A 21517-nucleotide genomic window follows, 5' to 3' on the forward strand; every position below is an offset into this window, starting at 1 on the left:
TGAACATATTTGTAATAGTATATAGAACATTAGGTTAATAGGGTAAAGAGATGGTGATGGGAAATCACCGAGCCGCTGGCAAAAATGTATATGCTCTCCGGCCAGCTTAACCCCTACTCATAGCTGGGAATGGTCAGAGAGTTCCCGAAGGGACTAGAGAAAGTTGAATGGAGAAAACATGTAACAATCTATTGTAATCTTCGCACAACACGCGAAAAGAAGAAAGTATAAGAATAAATGATGATAGTTCCTTTTAGGTCTGGAGGGAGTAGAAGAATCTATGTCGCCAACAATCAACTGAAGTTCCAAAACTGTGAACGATATCATTTTCTTCCGATTTATAATGCCCGTGAGCTTTAAAAATCCCAAATCTTTATATACTCTTTATACCCAAAATATAGATATATATAACATAGACTGCTCATATATTATAAACTAGGAATAATGATGCCAGATTCAGATGCCAAATTGATTGAATTGAAATGTGTGTATGTAATTACGTATGTGTGTGCATATGTGTGTGAATGTGTGTGTGTGTGTATGTATGTATGTATGTGCGTATATATAAATATATGTATGCATGTAAATTGTCTTCTATACCAATATCAGAACAATTTGTCTTATTGCGCGGCAAATTTAAATAAGAAAATATATTTATTAAAGCTGCCCTCCTCCTCGATTCTCAAAAATGTTAGTAAGGCTTGCAGGCTTCACGTATGAATTAGGCGCAGGCGGCTGCAACGTTGGAAGCCGGAGCAGGAAGCAGGAGGCGTAGGTATGAATGCAGGTATGTATGTAGGTATGTATGTAGGTATGTATGTAGGTATGTATGTAGGTATGTATGTAGGTATGTATGTAGGTATGTATGTAGGTATGTATGTAGGTATGTATGTAGGTATGTATGTATGTATGTATGTATGTATGTATGTATGTATGTATGTATGTATGTATGTATGTATGTATGTATGTATGTATGTATGTATGTAATGTATGTATGTATGTATGTATGTATGTATGTATGTATGTATGTATGTATGTATGTATGTATGTATGTATGTATGTATGTATGTATGTGTGTATGTATGTATGTGTGTATGTATGCATGTATGTATGTATGTATGTATGTATGTATTAACTCGTCATATACTCTTTACACTCTGTGATCGAATTTAAAAAGAGATAATTAATTTCTTAAAAATATGTGTGTGGGTAAGGATATATTCAAAGAAAAAGAAGTTAAACATAATTAAATGCCTTCACAAATTGGAAGATGGGCATAATAAAGAGGGATTAATTTGAGAAACTTCTGGCAGTATAGAGTTAAGAGCGAGAGGGAGATAGAGATAGAGAGAGATGAAGGAGGAAAGAGAGAGTGTGTACTTTCTAAAAACTCGAAAAAATCGCGATGAGGATAGTTTGGTATTCAGTTATATTGACATAAGAACCAACTACTTATTTATATTATATTCCGGTGAAAAATGCCAAATTGCATGTCTCTGACTTTTGACACCGAGTTGTTGCAAGCAAAAGGGGGACCGCAAAGCTTGCAGCGGCAACGGGAACGAAATGTGGCAGCTATAGTTGGATTTTTAGTGAATGCGCAAAGGCGCAAACAAATGCGAACGCGAATGCGAATTTGAGTATGCATTTTAATTTCCAGCAAAGTGCCCGGCGGCTGCGTGTGGTGAGCGTTGTGGCTGGGAGTGTGTGGTGGCAGCTCGGCGAGCGGCAGGCGCAACAGAAGGCGCAGCAGAAGGCGGAGCGGAGGCAGTGCATCCATCAAGTTCACACGCAGCACGCAATGGACCTGAGCCCCAAGCTGGATCACGGTTCGACCATGGGCAAAGCTTGGCTAAACTATCGAGCAAGCGATTCGATAAGTGTTCGAACAACTATCGATATCAATTACCGCTAAGTGCAATCGAAGCGACTTATCGATAAATGCAACTATGTTTGCTGCAAGAGAAAGTTTGCAGCTGTTGACATTAGAGGGCGCGATAAAAAGCTGAAGATTTCTTGGCAAAAGCTAAGCTAACGTGTGTTATCGATATATCGATAGCTTCGATTTGTAAGCAGTTCATGAAGATCTTGTTGCTAAACATAAATATTTGTTGCATATATCGATGTTGCTTTTAACTGAGATATGTTATCGAGTTTGTTATCGATAGCTATCGATATTTGTAAGGCAAATTTAGCTTGTTTTAACCGAGATTTGTTTGCTGAACAACAACTGATTAGCTGTTGATCGATAGTATCGATCGTTGAGAGTGAGCACCAGCTCTGGCGCGAGCAAGAACAAGAAGTGTCTGTCATTAATAATTAATGAGATTGAGGTTAAGGTGCTCGGGTACTCAGGTGTTAAGGGCCAGCAGGCAACATTGCACCACGTGCGTGGCGTGCAACAATGAATTGGATTTTCGCTGCGGCTCAAACGAATTTCGGCCATTGTGCGAGCCAACAACTGTATCTGAAAGATACTTTCTGCTGAACGCATCATCAGGCAGGCACCGTCAACCACCGTCTTGAGTGCCTCGACCTGCATAGCCGAGAGGCAATTTACGAAATGCAACGCGTCCGGAATCGGGACAAGAACGGTCACCGTTTGCGACTGCAACTGCGACTGCGAGTGCGAGTGCGAGTGCGAGTGGGACTGCGACTGGATACAGCCGGGGTCGGGGCCACAAATGTAATACACACATCAGGCAAATAAATTAGAAGGCAACTCCTTGTGGCAGAAGCGTCAGGAGCGTCGCGCCCCCTCCAGTTGGTTCGGTTGGTTCGTTCAAAATGGAGCCAGAGCAATGTCGGGAGAGTAATGCCGACAATCCGTCATGCAGGTGTGAATGATTCATTAATTTCTCGCCTTCATACGAATTTTCAGTTAACATGCAAGCGGAACCAAAACGAGCCGCCGCAAAAGAGTTACGCAGTCGGCAACTGCGGCAACAGCAGCGACGCATGCCTGCCAGCCTCAGTCCCAGTCCCAGTCGAAGTACCAGTCCCAGTCGAAGTCCCAGTCCCATTCGCAGTCGCAGTCCTTAGCATGAGAGTTCCCCAGTCTCAGTTCCAGCTTCAGCTTAACGTCTTCATTACGCACGGCCAACATTTCCGCTCTCCACTCCGTTTGCTGCCAGTTGCCAGTTGCCAGTTGCCAGTTGCCAATTTCGTTTTGCATTTTCAATTTTGTGGCATTTCCTTCGTCCAGGCTGCAACAGCGGGTGGGCATTACCCTACCTACCCCCTCTCCCACCTCCTATGCAACGGCGCGGCGTCCGTTAATTACCTGATGAGACCAAGGATCAAATGCCAATTGACACCTTGGGTTATTTATTTTTAATGCAATTGAATCAATTTAAAGCTTATTCAAAAATAATGTTATAATTCAACACTCATGAATACACTCATGAATACAATCATGAATGCACTCAAATGAAACAGTGGCATAATTTAATGAAGTATACACCCATGAATATACTCATGCATTCGAAAATAAATGAAAAACTGATGTGAGTGCAAGCCATGAATGCATTTGTGAATACAAATATGAATATAAGCAGCAGTCGGTTCAAATATGAATATAATTGTGCATGTATTAAATGAATGTATTCATGAATGTAATTTAATAATGTAATTTAAAAACACTTTTGAATCGTCACATACACTCATGAATATACTCATAAGTTAATATGCTCATTAGTTTTTAAAGCGTCTATCAACTACTCATGAATATACTCATGAATGCATGCAACCATAAACATGTAAGTGCACATTCACTCAATTGAATTTGCAATCATGAATACACTCATGAATGCACACCCATTAACACTCATTCGGTACCATGTAATTATGTTTGCATACACTCATTCATTCATATTCATTCCGTTTAACGGCATGCACTCATCTTATTCAATTGCCGGTTCTTTAACACTCATTGCGACGCATTTCGATTGCCCATTCGCCAGTTATTCACACTCATATTCACACATTTCGGCTGCCAATTTGCTGTTCACACGGATTCCGAAACTGAATCCCAAACCCAAATCCGATTCGACTTCAGCCTCAGCTCGTAAAATGCGCTGAATAATTTTTGGCTGCTGCTCGAGTGCCTCAGCCTCATCTTGTTGTTGTTGAGGCTTCAAACAACAACAATTCATATTTTTTATTACACCTACTTGGAGGCTTGAACCCGGCCCGAACAGCGGCTCGCAGCCAGTTCGAAGCAAAAATGAAGGCGTTAACCAACTTTAATACATTTATTTGGGCCACAAAAAAGCAAAATAAACAACGAAAAATGCGGCAAAAGAGGAGAGCACGACTTAAACATACCCTGTATGCCTGATTCGTATTGGCATTATTGGTCTAATAAGAATAAAATATTGTTTTAGCCAATATTCTTTAAATTAGCTTTAAATTCAACAAAAATTATTTATATTTATTTAAAAATTATTATTTGTTTCATTTATTTCCTTATATGCATACATAGAATTGTTTTTTGCATAGCGCAAGCTCTGCCAAGTGCCTGCTGTAAATATATGTCGTGTTAATCTACTTGCCGCCAGGTGGCGTCGGTGGTGTAATGGTCAGCATAGTTGCCTTCCAAGCAGTTGATCCGGGTTCGATTCCCGGCCGACGCACGTTCTATTTTAATGCAATTTTGTATTTTTCTTAAACAAAATAAATTTAATCAAATTTCGTGGATGCAATATGGCATATTGTGCCCTAATTAATAAAGTAAAAATAAAAAGTCAACTGAATTAACAACTGCGATTCAAACAAATATTAGCATATTATTTACATATGTCAAAATGCAATTAACTTTATTAAAATTTCATTAAAATAGATATGCGAATATTTTATTCGGTTTACTTTTAAAGGCCAGAAATTAGTAATAAATTTGACAATTATTTAACTTAAAATTAAATAAAAATCAAAATTCAATTTAAATAAATTTTAACAAGCGAAAAGTTATTTCAAATGAAAAAATGTTTAACATCAACTTAAAAGAAACTTAAAAATTAAAATTAAATTAAAAAAATATAATAATTAAAATTGTCAAATTTAATACAATTTATATATTTATTCAACTTTTAAAGGCCTTGTCAGGGACTAAGGCCAGATTTGATTATAAGATTTTATACATTATTATAAGGAATAGATAGATAGATATAAAGATAGATAGATAGATCTGCCATCAACAGACTTTGTTTCAAATGAAATCCAACTTAGAAATTTGAGCTTAAGTTAGTCGAATATTTTAGATAATTTGCATTTCAAGCATTTAGTATATAGTACATGCTTTTTAGAGGGTATTCAGATTCGGTCAGCTAGTCAAGCGACTGGCGCAGGACCCGGCGCAGGCGCAGGCGCAGTCGAGGTTGCCATATCTGTCCAAAGTAATAATTATGTTTCACGTTGTTATCCTAATTTACGTGCCGGGGCTGCCCAAGCCCAGGCCCAGCCACAGTACACAGTCCGTCTCCAGTTGTGGCTGTCTCTGACTCTGAGGCCTGACGACAACGGAGCTTGGACTGTGGCTCAGCTCAGCCTTCGCCTGGGCTTCTGGCCTGGCTGGGTTTCTGCCTGCCTGGATGGCCCCGGGCGCTGTGCAGCTCCACGTCGCACAGCGGCGCATTTCACTGGAAAAAGTATTAAGCACAAAGCGAGATACTGAAAATTGATTTCTCACCTTCGTGCACGTTATGAGCAGCCGGCTGTCCAGCTGTCCCCCTCTCCTTTCTCTCTTCCCTCTTCCTCGCTCTCTCTGGTCGCAGCCCGGCTTTATAATTAATTAATATATATCGCAGCCGCGACTCGTGAGCGAGTCGTGATCCGCACGCCCGCAACGCAAACTATTTCAATAAAACTGATGCCAACTGTAAGCCCGGCCCAGAACGCGCCTAGACAGTCTGTCTCCATGTCCATATGACACCTGAACAATGCCCGCCAACTGACCAACATCACCACAACCACCCACCCACCCCCCCCCCTGGTCCTTACCACCACCAACCCTGCTGCATAACTTTGCCAGCTAATCGTAAATAAAAATTTTATCTGTGAATTTATTGCATCATCGGGAAACTATTCAATTCTTCGCACAGACAAAGAGCCAGAGCGAGACAAAGAGAGAGTGAGGGGAGAGAGGGGGGGACAGTCCGGACATGCTGGGAAATGTACGTAGAGCCTCTGTCAAGCACCTGTTGCCCAATGGGAAATTTATTTGTCATTTCTTTAGCGGCCATTTGTCGTTGCTTTTAATTTGCTTTCAAAAATGCAGCTTAGCTTTTCATTTCGAATGCTTTTCTTTGGCCTCATGCTCTAACCTCGACTCGGTCACAGCACTTTCTTAGTCGATAGACCACAAATCACTTTCGAAAATATATATTACCATATAGATATATAGATATTTAAGCAATCTCAGCTGCGAGGAGCGCTTCAAGGTAACCCAATCCAAGTTTTCCCATCTATCCTAGATTGTCTTGAAGTCTTAAAGCATCCGTAATTAGATTTAGTATCTGTCTTATCTATTTCATTAAATATTTATCGGTTAATAACATTAAAAATTCGAAAATGATTAATAATGATAGTAACTATAATAGTATTAATATTGAACTATATTGTCATTAGATTCATATTCATCAGTGCGATATTCATTAGATAATATATTGTGTGCTTTTATAGATATATAAGTTGGATTCTTAGGGTTATGCTTCTATCGCACTTGACTTCTACAGATCTATAGAACAGATATATTTCGAATAAGCTTTAAGCTATATATGCCTCGAGCTTCGATTCTTGACCCTGACTTTCTTCTCTCTATGAGATGTTTAGATACGGGCAACAGTTGTAGCCAAATTGAAGTGTGCTTTGCGGCTAAGTTTGAACCATCAAAATGGTTCAAATTAAGGTTAATAACTTGGCTTCAAGTAAATTTGAACCGTTTCATCTCATAAACGGTTCGCAACTTTGCTGCATAGTGTATATAGTTATTTGTATATAAATTTCATTTATATTTTTTCTTAGCTTGTTTTATGTCGCTTTTGTTGACTGTCCCCGCTCCCCCCCCCCACCCTCTTCCTCCCCTTCTACCATCGTTTGGTTAACCAAAACGAGACATCTTTTAAAATGTGGATGGCATATAAAAATTTGTATTGATATGATTTTTATGGACTTCAAATCGATTTTTTTACGATCATTGCTCGGCTTTTATGCGCTCGCCGCTGCTTTATGTGACAGGCCGACGGCAGGGGGGGGGGGGGGGGGGGGGGGGGCGAGCACGCCGCGGGGGGAGCGCCAATTATGTAATTAGGTGTTAAGGCAAACAATATGCGTGGAGATTCAAATGTCTATAACGGAGCGAGCTGGCGATGTGTGCGAACCGTTAGCCGGGCATCGTTGGCCTTATCGCTGCGCTGGCATCGAGCGGCGGAAGGGGAAAGGGGTAAGGGGTACGGGGTTAGGGGGGGGGCGCGTCTCAAGAGCTTGGCCAAGAGCGCCATATGTTGGCCCGAAAAGTAAGAGAAGCGAACAAAATAAATAAATACGCAAAGCCAATATCCGGCCCAAAGTCTGCGCCACAAACTGATCAGGAGCTGGCGACGTCGCTGCCGCTGCCGCTGCCGCAGTCGCTGCCGCAGCCGGCCACCTGTTGCGTGCTTTTCTATGCGCGAGCAGCATTTTTGTTGTTTTTTTTTTAATTTAATGTCTTTATTTTGTATACCACTTTTTATTTGTGTTGCAATAACTTTTGCGGCAGGGTCAATGCTGCTGATTAATAAAGCGAGGCGGCGGCGGCGGCGGCGGCGGCGGCGGCAACAGCTGCTGTGGCAACAGCCTGGCCAATTTCTGGTTCTGTTTGTGCAACATGCGGCAACATATTGAAAAGTGTTCTTTTTGTTTTTTTTGGCTTTTACATTTAGTTTATTGATCATATTATCTAGAGCTTAGTTGCTATTTTAATTTATATACAAGCTACTCTGCCCCTCCCACAATCACCCCCGAACCCGCCCCCGCGTTGGCCCACCCGTGCGCTTGCCTCACGCCTTGCTGAGGGCATTGGCAAATGGCGCCGCATTGGCCGTGTGCAGCTGATGGTACTGGCAGGCGGTGCGACAGCCGCGGCTGCAGAAGATGCGATCCGCACACATGGATCTGGCCAGGCTCCATTCGGCGACGACCAGAACGCGGCAATAGTCGTGGCACATATAGCAATCCGGCCGGGCGTGGCACAGTGCCGGCGACACCGGCTGCACCAGCGTCTGCTGATAGCAGCGCTGGCGACACTGCCAGATGCGCACCTGTTGGGGCAGCGTCAGTCGCTCCCGGAGCACGTGGCCGGCGGCGGCGCCCAGCGCGAGCAGCAGAATGATGCAGGTGATGCAAATGGTGCGCGGTGCGGCGTTTGCTGAGCTTCTGGACGTGAACATGCTGGACTTGACTGGCTGACGTTGGCTTGGCTTCTAAATGTCTTTGGGCAGCATTCGGCCGGTTTTATGTTGCGTTCATTGAACAATTGATCGGAAAATCCCACCGTCTACCTGGCGACGGATGCTACCTGTGCACCCTAACGGGCGTTTAGGTAATTGACAACACATGTGCGCAATGCGGCCGACGAACCAGATTTTTATGAATGGCGCACAGCTCTGGAAAACCCTTGGAATTTCAGCTCATTGAAGCGGCGGCGGCGGCGGCTCGTTTTTATGGCCTGTTGGCTTAGGTCACATCACAGATTTGTCTGTTGCTTGTTTGGTGACAGTTTTTATTGTTGCGTAATGCTCTGCACTCCGCACACACAATCGGCTAATCCCATTCTGGGCCAATCATTAAAACGGTGCACGTGCCGTCATCTGTTGGTCGTTAAGCGGCCGCTTAGCTACAGAAATGAGCTGTAGATGCCGCTAGCCAAGCGCGTTTAGTATGACACATGTGTAGTAGCAGTTGGATTACAGCAGATGGAGCCAGTAGCGCACAGTTACTTACACTTTCCATTGCCTACTTTTGAGCGAACACAAATAATTAACATGTTCTCAGTGGGACTGTAGATGGCGCCACTTGAAAGACACTAGGCTGAGATACCCGCAAGAAATTTCAGATGATAAGCGTGGGTATTGCTGCTAATGATATTCTTACCAGGTTTTTAGGCAACGGATCCTAGATCCCAGCCCATCTTCTGTTGTTACAAATCAATCGCCTATCACTCGACTCGCTGTGTGATGGAGTTCCTTCTAATTCTTGTCAAACTAAGGCTAAATTTAGGAATCGATGATCCCTAACAGTTCAGAAAGCTCTATCGTTCCATAACCTGATCCGAGATATTCCAGAAATGCACGGTTCGTTTTCGTATTTTCCCCGACTTGTCCCATAAACAAATGAATATGTACAACGAAATTTGTCTAACTTTGGTTATAATTTTATTCATTAACTTAACTTGTTCTGCACACTTCTTCGTCCTGTTATCTGCTTCTCTTGTTTGATTTTATTTTAACTTTTACAATCTTCTGCCGTTGCCGCTGCTGCAGCAACAGTTGCGTTTTCGTTTTACATCAGTTTGTTTAAACATAGCTTGAGAAATTATGTATAATATGTATGTATTATTTATGTATATGCATACATATATATATGTATGTATTATATTAAACATGTAGTATAATTTATATAGCATAGCAATAAAAAAAAATTGGCGCAAAAAAAAAAGGTCTTTAAACAAAAATGTATCTTAATCTGACGAAAAAAAATTACACGACGACAACGGCGGCAGCTTCAACTTCTATGTGTGTGTGGGTGTGTGTGTGAGTGTGTGTCCATGTGCTGGGTGCAGGCTGTAGCTAATCTACATGCGACCTCAACCCTGACCGCTTGCCGCTTTTGTCGCGCCTGCTTCCGCCGGCTCCGCTCCAACCGCTCACTGTGGCTTCTGGTTCTTTGGTGCTTGCTGCTGCTGCTGCTGCTGATGCTGCTGCTGCTGCTGATGCTGCTGCTGCGTCTCATAGCGCTGACGCAGCGCTGTCAGGGCGCTCAGCAGCCGACTGTTGGCGGCGTCTAGCGCCGCGATCTGCTGGCCCTGCTCCTCGATGACGCGCTGCTTGTGGGACAGCGCCAGGGACATTTTAAGCTGCTCGCGGCGCAGCTCCTCCTCCATGGTGATGAGCCTGCAAAGGTTTTGCCTGATATTAGTTGGGGCTGGTGCGAGCGAGGGGACAACACACGGGCGTTGGGGCCCCACTCACCTGTCAATAATGCTGCGCATGGTCGACTCCGACTGCTGGCTCAGATTGTTGACGCCATTGCCACCGCCGCTGCCGCCGCCGGCGCAGCCTGGTCGCTGCAGCGCGAACAGCTCATCGCTGGAATCGCGCAGCTCGGCCTCGTCACGGTCCAGAGTGTGGCGCAGCGTGTCCAGCGTCTCCTGCAGCAACTGGATTTCGCCATTCTGATCGTAGCCCTTGCACAGGCCCGACGACTCCGAACCGCCGCCAGCGCCGCCGCTGTTATTGCTGCTGCGCAGCTGGCGACGTCGTTTGCCCTCCTGCAGCTGAGCGCAGTGACCTGGTCGTGAGGAAGGAAGACAGCACATTTAGGTAATTGCTTTGAAAGGCGTTTAAATATGAAGTTAACGGACTCTTTTTTCATGTTCATTGCAAATTTAACAGACACTTTACAATTCTATTTCGTTTCAGATGTTCGCCAAAGTCTGAAATGTACGTTATGTGCCTGGATAAACATTCTATCTACCTTGTAAACTTTGCCATGCACTTGATCTGCCTGGCAAAACATTGGAGTGCACCCTAACTACCTTGTCAAATTTGACATGCACTTTATGAGCCTGACTAAAAAATTTGCACAAACTTGGTTTGTCTGATCTCATTTCCTTACAAGAGATTGCCATGCATTTAATCTGCCTGGCACAAATCGCGTTAAACTAATCTGTCTGGCTACAATATAAATGGACCAGGACTTTATCTTCCTTGTAAAAATTGCAATGCGCTTAATTTGATTGATGAAAATAGCACATTTAACTTGCATGGCAAATAATTAGAAGGCACTTTGTTTTGGCTGTAATTCATCTGCATGACAATCGTTGACATGCGCCTTATCTAACTGGCATATAAAGTAAACCGCCAACTTTGAAGGTATTTTTGAACATCTGACTCAAAATCTAGATATTTTGTTGCGTAAAACAATCGATTTGACGAACTTATAGGCTGGGTAATATATTATCCATATGGACAAATTTTGCCATGAGCATGGCAAAACGTGCCTTTAACCAGATTTTTTTTTTTGGCTGTACTCACCTTCCGTGTCGGTGCTGCTGTCGGAAAGCGTTCGCGCCGAGTCCAGGCTGAGGCGTCGCTGGGCCACCGCCGTCGAGGAGGTGGCTGCGCTGCTGGCGCCGCCGCTGCTTGCGTATTGCTTGTGTTCCTGCTGCTGCTGCGGCAGCTGCTGCTGCTGATGTTGTTGTTGTTGTTGGTGCTGCTGCTGCTGCTGGTGGGGAAGGGGATGATGATGGTGATGATGCGGCTGCTGCTGTGGCTGCTGCTGGTGATGATGAGGCGCGGACATGGCATAGGCGACACCTATGCCGCTGGCGCTGCCGTAGACATCCTCGCGCTTGAGCGGACCACCGCCATTGAGCCGACCGTAGGCGTGCGGCTTGCCAGAATTGGAGTTGGAGGAGCTGCTGCCGCCGCTGAGGGAGCGCTGCGCCTCCAGCTTGTTGGCCACATTGGCGCCGGCAGCCGCTGCCGCGGCATAGCTATAATAGTTGTCCGCCGACAGCTGCTCGTCCGAGGAGCTCGGTGTCAGGGTGGCCGCATCCAAGGTGCCGCCGCTGTTCAGAAAGGCGGCGCGTGCCGCCACAAGACCAGCGCCCAGCGGCTTGACACGCCCGCCAAATGCGCCCGGCTGCGGCGTAGCCGGGCCACGCCCGGACGCATTGGGCATGCCGCCGCTGTTGTTGGTGCAGCTCTGCAGCTGGTACGAGGGATTCTTAAAGGCCAGCGGTGCGCTCATCTTAAGCGACAGCTGCTGCTGCTGCTGTTGCTGCTGTTGCGGCTGCTGCGGCTGGAGCTGGCTCTCCACGGGACTGGAGGACTGTGCGGGCGAGGGATTGGTGGAGATGCTCTGGTAGCCGGAGCTGCAGTGGCTGCTCTTGGCCGACAGCTGTTGCTTGTTGTGACCATGAGCCTGACCATGGCCATGTCCATGGGCATGGCCGTGGACATGGCTGCCAGTTGGTTGCGGTTCGATGATGACCTCCTGCTCCTCGGCGTACTTGAACAGATCGTCGAGATCCTCCAGATTCTTGGGCATGTTCGAGTTGGGATTGAGCGGCCCACGCGCATAATTGCTGTGGCCTGAGTGATCTGGTATGCCCAGATTTAGGTTCAGATTGTGACGATTAATGCGCTGGCCACGTGACCCAGCTCCGGCTCCAGCTCCGGCTGATGCGGCGGCGCTCGCTTTGAGCAGCGGCGTTGGTGATTTGCGCACGAAGGCGCTGCTGGTGTCCAGGCCAGAGATTTGTATGAATTCGCCGGGCATGTCGTCGTAGCTGCCGCTCTGATTGCTATTGTTGCAATTGTTGTTGTTGTTGTTGTTGTTGTTGCAGTTGTTGTTGTTGTTGCGCGGCAAGGTGCGCGCCCTTGAGCTGCCCGTAGAGCTGTCATAGTCGGCGGCATTGCCATTGTGATTGACCACATACTGATAGGTATGGCCCAGCCGATCCAAGCGCTCCATGGTGCTGGCGGCGCTCGTTTGCGGTGCCGGCGGGCAATGCGACTGGTGCTGGGCGGGATGCGGCTGCATCAGCAAGTTGCTGTTGCTGCCGTTCAGCGAGGAGGATGCCATCGAGCTCTGCGACTGGGCGTGCTGCAGCACAGGTGAGCTCATGTAGCCACCGGCATTTGCAATCGAGCTCTGTGAGTTTGACAGCAGCTGCTGCTGCTGCTGCTCCAATTGTTGCTGTTGCTGGAGACGCACATTCACCGTGGGATCATTGTAGCGGAATATGTTCTTCTCGAGCGCGCTGGGCGTGAGCACGCCACGCATAATGCCGCGCTCCGCGGGCAGCGGCTTGCTGACCACCGCATGCTGCGGCTGTGCCAGCTGCGCCTGCTGTTGCTGCTGCTGCAACTGTTGTTGCTGCTGCTGCTGCTGCGAGTGGCTGGAGCTGGTGGCGCCGACCATGCTGCAGCCGGCATCGGGCTGGCGATTCTCCTGGTTCTCGCTGGCAATGGAGTGCGTGGACATGACCGTCGGCAGGTAGCCGGAGGCGAGCGCAGGTCCGCCGGACAGCTCCTTGGCGCGGCTAATGTCGTCCAGTATGTGCTGCAGCGGATCCAGTTCGTGCTGGCGCGCCTCCGGCAGCTTGGCCAGACTCTCGCTGAGCAGGCTGTGCAATATGGACAGCTGTTTGCCCTGATCAATGTAACCGGCCCAGTCGAGAATGGAGTCGGGTGTCGCGTGCTCCGGACGCGTCGATATATACTCGAGGAATTGCTGCATGCGCGACGCCTCCTGCTCGAGGAAATCGTTGAGGAACTCCATAAAGTTTTCCTTGCCCTGGAAGCGTGTGAAATTGGCCAGCGTCTGGAGGGTCTTGGCCACCAGCGTCAGGTTGCGTGTGGCACGCACAGACGGCAGCTCGCTGGTAATGTTGAACAGGGACGGCGACAGGATCGCCGGGCAGAGGAAGCGCAGGAATATGCTCGCCGAGATCAGATTGTCGGCCATATCCTGGCGGCCCAGCTGCTGCAGTCGCTCCCGGAACGTGGCGAAGCAGGCGCGCAGCTGCGGCGGAAAGTGTTTATGCGATTCGTAAATGCATTGCCAGGCGCTGCGCACAGCGCCGCGCAATGCCGCCTGCTGGCGCTGCAGCGAGCCGGCCGAGGAGCCGCTCGTCTTGGTCGGATCGACCTCGCAGTCGCGCTCCGATTGTATCAGCTCGTTGATCGGCGCCGAGAGCGTATCCTGCAGATACTGCTCGCCCGTCAGCTTGAGGAAGGCCTCCATGCTCTTGGTGGCCAGCGAGTTGCCGCGAAAGGTCAACCTCTGATCGCCGACGCGCAGCAGATCGAGCGCAACAACGTCGGTGAGAAAGGCGCCGGCCAGGCCCTGGGCATGCATGAGCAGGACTAAAGCCTGGCCAATATCCTCCTTGGCCTTGACCCCGATCACCGGCTCGAGCGTTTCGCAGACGCGCTTATAGTTCTCCTTGAGGTAGGCCAGGAAGTTGCCATAGATGTTGATGGGCAGGATGTCGGTGCTCTGGAAGCGGCACTTGATGCGCAGCGTTGGCAGCAACTCCCGCTCCTTGTCCTTGCCCAGCGCGGTGCGGCCGAGACTGTCGCCGGCCTTGTCGCTCAGTATCGGATACCAGTCCTCGCAGATCAGCCGTGAGGTCACCTCGTGCACGGGTATTTTCACGGAGCCAACAAATTGGTATTTGTCGCGCTTCTTCTTCTTGTCGACCTCACGAAAAACATTGACGGTGATCACATTGATCTCGGGTATGTCCGGAAAATCAAAGTATTCGCCCCAGAACAACAGATCCGTTTGCAGCTTGACGCTCGTCCGGCCGTAGAGCGTCTTGTCCAGCTGCAGCTCGCAGAAGTATTTCTTTTTGGCGGGCAAGTTCTTTGCCTCGTACACCCATAGCTTCAGCGAGTTGTCTGTGCGGCGAGTGTGCTCCGCATTCGGTGCTATCGATTTGCGCAGCGAGTAGATCCAGAGATCTCGCTCCTGGCGTGAGCCGCACGAATAGTATCGCTCGCCACGCGGCCCGCCGCGCACCTGGAAACAGTGCCGGCGGCCCAGCACCGATTGGTGTACGGGCGCAACGCCCACAGCGCCGGTGCATGACAAATCTGCGGCGAGTAGAAAAAAAGTAGCGAGTAAGTTCAGCGAATGATGAATAAGTTACACAAGTATCAAGTAGGTTCAACAAGTAACGAGTTCAGCAGACCAGCAGGAGCAAAACTTAACGGATAATTTTAAGAAGTAACGAGTGAGCTCAACGAATGACGAGTAACGAGTTAATCTTGTCAGTAACGAGTAGTAACTAGCAAGCGAAAGGACTGACGAGTAAGTTAAAGTGAATTTGATGTTAAAAAATAGATCAAGCAGTTAATTAACGAGTTGTTTTAATTTAAGCCGAGTAAGCAACTGAATACATTTTTAAAACAAGTCAAATGAATGAATGTTCGTCTCAGGAGAAACGATAAACTTAATTGAGTCTTATAAGTAACGAGTAAGTTTGACTAGTAACGAGCGATTTACTCGTCAGTTACAAATAACTTTTGAGCAAAAACGCTCACTGATTAACGAGTAAATTGAATGTTTAAAATAACGAGTAAGTCGAACAAAGCAGAGCTCATTTCACGAAAACGAGTAGAAATGAGCATCAAATATGTTCGAAGAGTAACGAAAATGAACAACAAGTAAGTTTTATTACCAACGAGTGATTTACTTACAAACAACTAGTTAGTAGGAGTTGCCTAATAAACAAGTTAATGTAATGTGTAAACAATAAAACGAAGTTAACGATTAAGCAAATGAAAAAGAAATCGTTTCACGAGAAGTGCGTAAACGATTAAACGAGTAGTTAGTATAAGTTAGTTGGAAGAGTAACGAAAAAGTCTGAATGAGTTTATAACGTGTAACGAGTAACTAGTAAGAAGAGAGTACAACGAGTAACGATTAGGTAGATAGATCCTTTCTATAATAGGCCTCAAAAGATATGATACTTACCAATAGTGGACATGACTGCATGACTGGAGAGTAGACTCTCGTGGGAGCGCGAGCCGCGCAGTCCACCCGATCCGCGCTTGGTGCGCTCCAATTTGGTCACCGACTTTGTACGCTTGAGGGGATTTGATCTATAATCGAAAATCAAAGCTGTTTGAATCTGTTTGGGCGCTCAGTTCTTTGTGCACTCACCTCTTGGAGAAGAAATTGGTAAAGCGGGAGGCGGCATTGTGCTCCGGCTGATGCTGTTTACTGCCCAGAATGGGCGTTGTGGGCGCCGAACCGCGGCGACAGGCCTTCTCATATGAAGTATCTATACGAAAGCAAGAGGAAATGCTGATATTATTATATTATTAAAATTCTTAAATTTCAATATGGGCATATTTGTGACTTATATCAATATCGATTCCGATAAGCTATCGGTTTATCCGTTTATTTTTTGCTCCAATAAATCGACATAGTAATCGAAAACGGAAACAAGACAGTTAATCAAAGAAAAACATATTTTCGATTTGTTTTCAAATTCGATTATATGTCATCGATAAGTTATCGATATGTATCAATGTCCAGCATTATATGAATTAAGATCGTGACCAAATGACATTTTTCAGCTGACATTTATCAACTTATTTGCAGGCTTCTACGTGTTCATATATGCTTATAGGCACACTCCTAATTCCCTTATGGGGACTTGAGACTAATAACGATATCGATAACGATACTTTCTGGCTTTAATATATCGATGTGGTTTTGTATTCAAATTTGATTATATGATATCGATAAGTTATCGATATGTGTTAACTTATGGAACATTACATGAAGCAAAATCGGGACAAAATGGCATTTTACTGCTGACATTTATTAACTTATTCTAGGTTTCTATGGGTACATTAATGCACCTATCGATCGTGGGTTATCGATAGGTTTTACATATTTCATTAATCTGAAAACATGCATTTTATTGCACATAAAAATATGATATCAGCTTTTATTTCAGCAACTAATTGTTCAAGTATTTATATGGTTGTTGTTTTTTTTGGTTTATTCCCGATTAAATCATCAGCATTAAGAATGAAAAAAAAATAACAAACTTGTCTATAAACCTGTCTCCGAATCGTGCTGATTACTTTTAATTAAAATGACGTTTTTATTTTTTCATTTTGTGCAGTGTTCTTTTTTTTTTTTAATGAATTTTGGCATTTTTGTGTTAAAAAACTTTTGGATTTTCGTTTCGGGTATTACGTGTCTCTTGTATTTGGGATATTTGTATCCTAATCTGCGGCCACTTTGGCAGGAATCCGCTTGTGCTTTGTTTCAATTCGGTTGACGGCACAATTGAGCGCAGACAAGCCGAGAGACAGCGTGGAGGAGGAACCCGCATAGCGCAACCGGTTTGGCCGCCGAACAGAGGCCAAAAGGAGGACCAAGTGGCAGCAGCAGCTGCTGCTGTTGCATATCACCTGCCCCGGTGCTGCCACGCCCACTGCAAAAGGCTGACTGCGGCAACGGCGGCTGCTTGGTCAGGTACTCATTGTCCATGATTCATGATTCATCAAACTGCCCCGAAAAAGGTAAACGAGGCTTCTTTCGTTGTGGCTAGGGAAAAACTGGTTTAGCTGTTGGCCGCTCTTCTTCTTCTACTGCTGCTGCTTCTTCTTCTGCTTTATCTACGGCTTGTGGCCGCCCTCACAAAAGAAACTCAAGAGATGTAAAGACATGGAAACGACCTTGTCAGCCCACCCAGCTAGCCAAGCTGTTTGGGCCCTTTTCTGTCTGCCTCTGTGTGCGTGTGTGTGTGCGTGCGTGTGTGTGTGACTCATCAGGCAAAAGCAAACATCATTTTTGTGCGCTGACCGCGCTGCCCCAACATCTCCACCTTTGATTTATTCATTTTTGATGAGCTGCGCCTTTTGGGGGCAACTCTTCCGCAACGTTGATTCATTTCCAGTTGCCCAGAGATGTAAACACTGCGATTTGTCATCAAAAGGAAAGAAGCCCAACAGAAAACCACAACAGCAACAGTCACGACTGACAGATACCCTGTACGGTTCATTTAGCAACAGATCAAAAGTGAATACTCTCAAATAACTCATCGGTTTTTAGTGCGATTATTATATAACTTTTAAGGCAAAAAGATAACCCTCCAGTGGGTACATATCCGAAAAATCAAGGCTATAGCTCTTTGATTCCCCGAGCTCGATGCCTGTTTCTAGGCTCCATAACGCCTGCCTCTCATCTATATTCATGCAATGAAATACCCTCTATACAGCCTTTAACAATTACAGGGTATACACAAGTCTGAAAATTGTGTCATGTTTTTTTGTTGTGTTTGCCTTCTATTTATGAAAAGAATTTCTATACGAGATCAAAAAACCCGTTGAGAACATCTTCCACTCTTGGCCGGCGGCCCCAAATGGGCGCTGCCCACAAACAAATCACACAAAAGCCACACAATGAAGAGGAAGCAGGGCGAAGAAGACCACAAAGAAGAAGAAGAAGAAGAAGAAGAAGCAGAGGAGGAGGAGGAGGAGGCAGAAGAAGAGGCAGCTATAGCTCCACTTACAAAAATGGCGCAGATTATGATTATGATTTTTATAACGCACCCAACGCCCACACGCCACGCCCACAACACACAAGACCATGCCCAATGCCCATGTAAAGAGACGACCGACAGACACACACACACACACGGCACACCCCACAAAAGCGCACAAATGGTTATGTTTACAAGTGAGGTTGGCTTAATGAATACTTGAGAACGGCGCACAGCTTGATTATGATTGTAATAGATCCCAGCCCGAGCCAGAGGCGGGCATTGCGGCATAATTGCAAAGGAAGTGGCTGTTGCAAGTAGTTAATGCCGCATAGTTATCATTATTATCAGTAATTTCCATCCAAGCGACTCGTGCATGATGTCATCTAACGACAGACTAAGCGATGGAAAGACTCTAGAGCTTATTTAGCTTAAGCTTGAGTCTCTAAAGATGCAATAAAACAAATAGAATATGTTATGTTTGCACTGACTTAGAGCCTTTACATAACTAACGTTCTGTTACTAACATAAGTCTGTTATGTTAGTTTAACATACACACTCTAACATTTCTTTGTGCATTAATTTTCTCATACCTCATTTAAAGTTATTTAAATGTTTTATGACTTTGCTTAAATATTTCTGCAGACGCATCTATGTCAAGCCTTTCAGACTCTGTTACTAACATAAGTCTGTTATGTTAGTTTAACATACACACTGTCTATGTCAAGCCTTTAAAAAAGAGGCATAACAGGCTCTGTTACTAACCTAAGTCTGCTATGTTAGTTTAACATGCATGTTGTAGCATTTCGTTGACTGCATTAATTGTCTCATAGCTCATTTAAAGTTATTTAAATCTTTTATGGCTTTGCTTAAATGGTTTCCTAAGTTTCCGGGTGTCATAAGCTATTTTATTTACGTGCTTTAAATTTTCTTCATATTTAAATTTAACATATCACGACCTTTAAAGGTCTCTCTGTACTCTCACGTTCATTTTTTTTGGTTTATTTAATTTTCTGTTTTTCTAATCTTTTTTTTTTACTTTATCTGCAACATTAGACAATCTATAACATATATGTGTTCATATTTATAGATCATATCTCAGCAAACACTTGACATTTCCAATATCTCAATTGGAATTTATGGCAGTTCGTCTGGGTAAATGAAAAATGAAAATGAAAAATGACTTATGTATGCATTTGAGCTGTTTCTAAAGTGTAATCAAATAATAAACTTCGACTGTCTTATCAGCAGGGAACGGGCATTCTATTTATCGTTTCTCATGACAATTCTGAAATGCTGCTCAAATAAAACTGGGTTCAATAAACACATTTTCAATAAATATACAAAATGTATGCGAGGTCTGTCTTCTTGAGAGCGTTATCAAATAAATTATATATACATAGATTGAACCAAGTGTTAACGGAAGACGTGGCTTTCATTCAATTCCTAGACTTAGCCAAAGTTAACTAGGACGAACGCTTTCGTAAGTTGCCTGTATGCAAACACTTAACATTTTATGTTAGCATTAACATTTCTCGTTAACATTAACATGTGTATGTGAAAAGACTTTTAATCAAACCTACACACAACTGAAGTTGACCAAAACGCTTTTGTTAATCGTGTCGCCCGTTCGTAAACATTTAACATTTTATGTTAACATTAACATAAATATGTAAACATCATTGACTTTAGACTTTTAATCAAACCTACACAAAACTAAAGTTGACCAAAACGTTTTCGTTAATCTTGTCGGCCGTTCGTAAACATTTAACAGTTGTTTTTTCCCTCGACCCATAATATTTGCCAATTCTATTTTAGAGATCGCAATCAGTGCCACATATGGCAAGGGCCAGGGCCTATTACAGCAACACATAGAGTCGTGCCAGGGCAGGGCAGGGCAGGGGAGGGGGAGGACAAGACAATTTTGGTCAAAATAAATAAAGCTGAAGATGGCTCATCTTGAGTTGAGGAGGCAGCGACCTCCAGAGACAGAGAGAGAGAGATCTGTGATCCGAATACGTGTGTTTCGAATGCTGTCGGTGATTTCATCGACATTTGGAATGCGTTCCAAAACGGATTTCAATTCGTGTGAGGCCAGTTAGGGGTTACGGGTTAGGGGGCAGTGAAAGCGATCAAGAAGAGGGGGAGGAGGAACAAAAAAAGAAGTAAACAACGCATGGGAAATGGATTGGAAATCGAACACGTTAACGTATTATAAATAGGCGGGAGATTGGCTCCGGCTCGCCGATAAGGTCAACTCAATTAACGGCGCGTTAAACAAATGTATTTTCTATGCGATCTCACACGATCCGTCAGCTCGAGCTGATAAATGGTCGAAAGTGTACACAAGATACAGATAACAAATTATGTACATATATAGATGGGGCGGAGGGATGAACGGGATGGAAGGGGGATCCTCTAAAGCTGGCCATGGCAGATGCGTTTGCGTTGTGATCCAGGCCGATAAGAAGACAGGAAAACAGTCGGGAACCAATCAATAAATGTGTATGCATGTATGCATGTATGCATGTATGTATGTATGCATGTATGCATGTATGCATGTATGCATGTATGAGAAGTGCACAAATACAAACACACGCGCACACAGACAGGCACAATCATGTCTTAATATGCACGTGTGTGCCTGTGTGTGTGTGTGTTTGCATTACAAAACACATTTCCAACAAATGTTTGCTTATGTGTCTTTCTATCAGCATTTGCTGTGTTTGTGTGTGTGTGTTTGTGTGTGTGTGTTTGTGTGTGTGTGCGGCTTTATCGAGAATCGCTCAGCTGAGTCGCTGTTACAAAACCGTTTTCTCGTCTTATCAAATTTCAAATAAAATGCAACAACGCTCGACTGCTGTGTGTCCCTCTCCTATGCTGGCTCGCTCTCTCTCTCTCGCTCTCTGTCCCTTCTACTCGATCAGTCCACAAGAATGCAACTGCGCCATGTGTCCGCCTCTCTCTCTTTTGCTCTCTCTCTCTCTCTCTCTCTCTGTGCGTCCGTCTTCGAGCCTGTCTGGCACTCTGCATGTGTGCGAGCGCCGAAACAACAACAACTGCTAAACATGCACAAAAATATGCCAACAACAATTTGAAGTTTTTAAATAAAGCGTTTCGTTTGTTTCCAATGTGCGCTGGCTCTCTGCTGGCGCGCGCTCTCTCCCTCTCTCTCTCTCTCTGTTTTCTGCGTTCTCAGTTCCAAGTGCTAGTTCACAGTCTAAACTGGTTTTTCGGTGCGGG

General features: G+C 45.1%; 2 protein-coding genes and 1 non-coding gene across 8 annotated transcripts in view; 1 reads left to right on the plus strand and 2 right to left on the minus strand.

The window, feature by feature from the left end:
* Positions 1 to 4562: 4562 nt before the first annotated feature.
* Positions 4563 to 4634, plus strand: Trnag-ucc. The gene has a single exon. It is a non-coding gene; the product is annotated as a tRNA-Gly (tRNA).
* Positions 4635 to 5425: 791 nt separating this feature from the next.
* Positions 5426 to 8608, minus strand: LOC115766817. The gene is made up of 2 exons (XM_030710853.1): positions 8038 to 8608; positions 5426 to 5636 (listed from the first exon to the last, which is right to left on the minus strand). The coding sequence occupies exons 1-2, from the start codon at positions 8421 to 8423 to the stop codon at positions 5426 to 5428; spliced, it is 597 nt and encodes a 198-aa protein (XP_030566713.1). The 5' UTR covers positions 8424 to 8608.
* A 1059-nt stretch (positions 8609 to 9667) lies between these two features.
* LOC115766836 (probable Ras GTPase-activating protein) overlaps positions 9668 to 21517 on the minus strand; it is an 81913-nt gene continuing 70063 nt past the window's right edge. For 3 of the 6 annotated variants that reach the window (XM_030710879.1, XM_030710878.1, XM_030710875.1), the window contains 5 exons: positions 15934 to 16054; positions 15745 to 15872; positions 11289 to 14861; positions 10224 to 10542; positions 9668 to 10145 (listed from right to left, as the gene is read on the minus strand). In XM_030710879.1, coding sequence (XP_030566739.1) covers positions 9899 to 10145; positions 10224 to 10542; positions 11289 to 14861; positions 15745 to 15872; positions 15934 to 16054 — 4388 coding nt within the window. In that variant the 3' untranslated portion in view covers positions 9668 to 9898. Of the gene's footprint in view, positions 10161 to 10223; positions 10543 to 11288; positions 14862 to 15744; positions 15873 to 15933; positions 16055 to 21517 lie in introns of all 6 variants that reach the window. The other 3 variants (XM_030710877.1, XM_030710876.1, XM_030710873.1) reach the window with 1 other exon arrangement.

This window comes from Drosophila novamexicana, unplaced genomic scaffold (genome assembly GCF_003285875.2).
Source record: "Drosophila novamexicana strain 15010-1031.04,08,12 unplaced genomic scaffold, DnovRS2.1 tig00001270-arrow-arrow-pilon, whole genome shotgun sequence".
Classification (NCBI taxonomy): Eukaryota; Metazoa; Arthropoda; class Insecta; order Diptera; family Drosophilidae; genus Drosophila; species Drosophila novamexicana.

What these genes read in the sequence shown, in the direction of transcription:
- LOC115766817 (XM_030710853.1), bottom strand. Translation starts at nt 8,423, where the DNA reads ATGTTCACGTCCAGAAGCTCAGCAAACGCCGCACCGCGCACCATTTGC. An exon ending in GCCAATGCCCTCAGCAAGGC is followed by an intron (nt 5,637 to 8,037) that starts GTGAGGCAAGCG and finishes TACTTTTTCCAG; the next exon opens with TGAAATGCGCCGCTGTGCGA.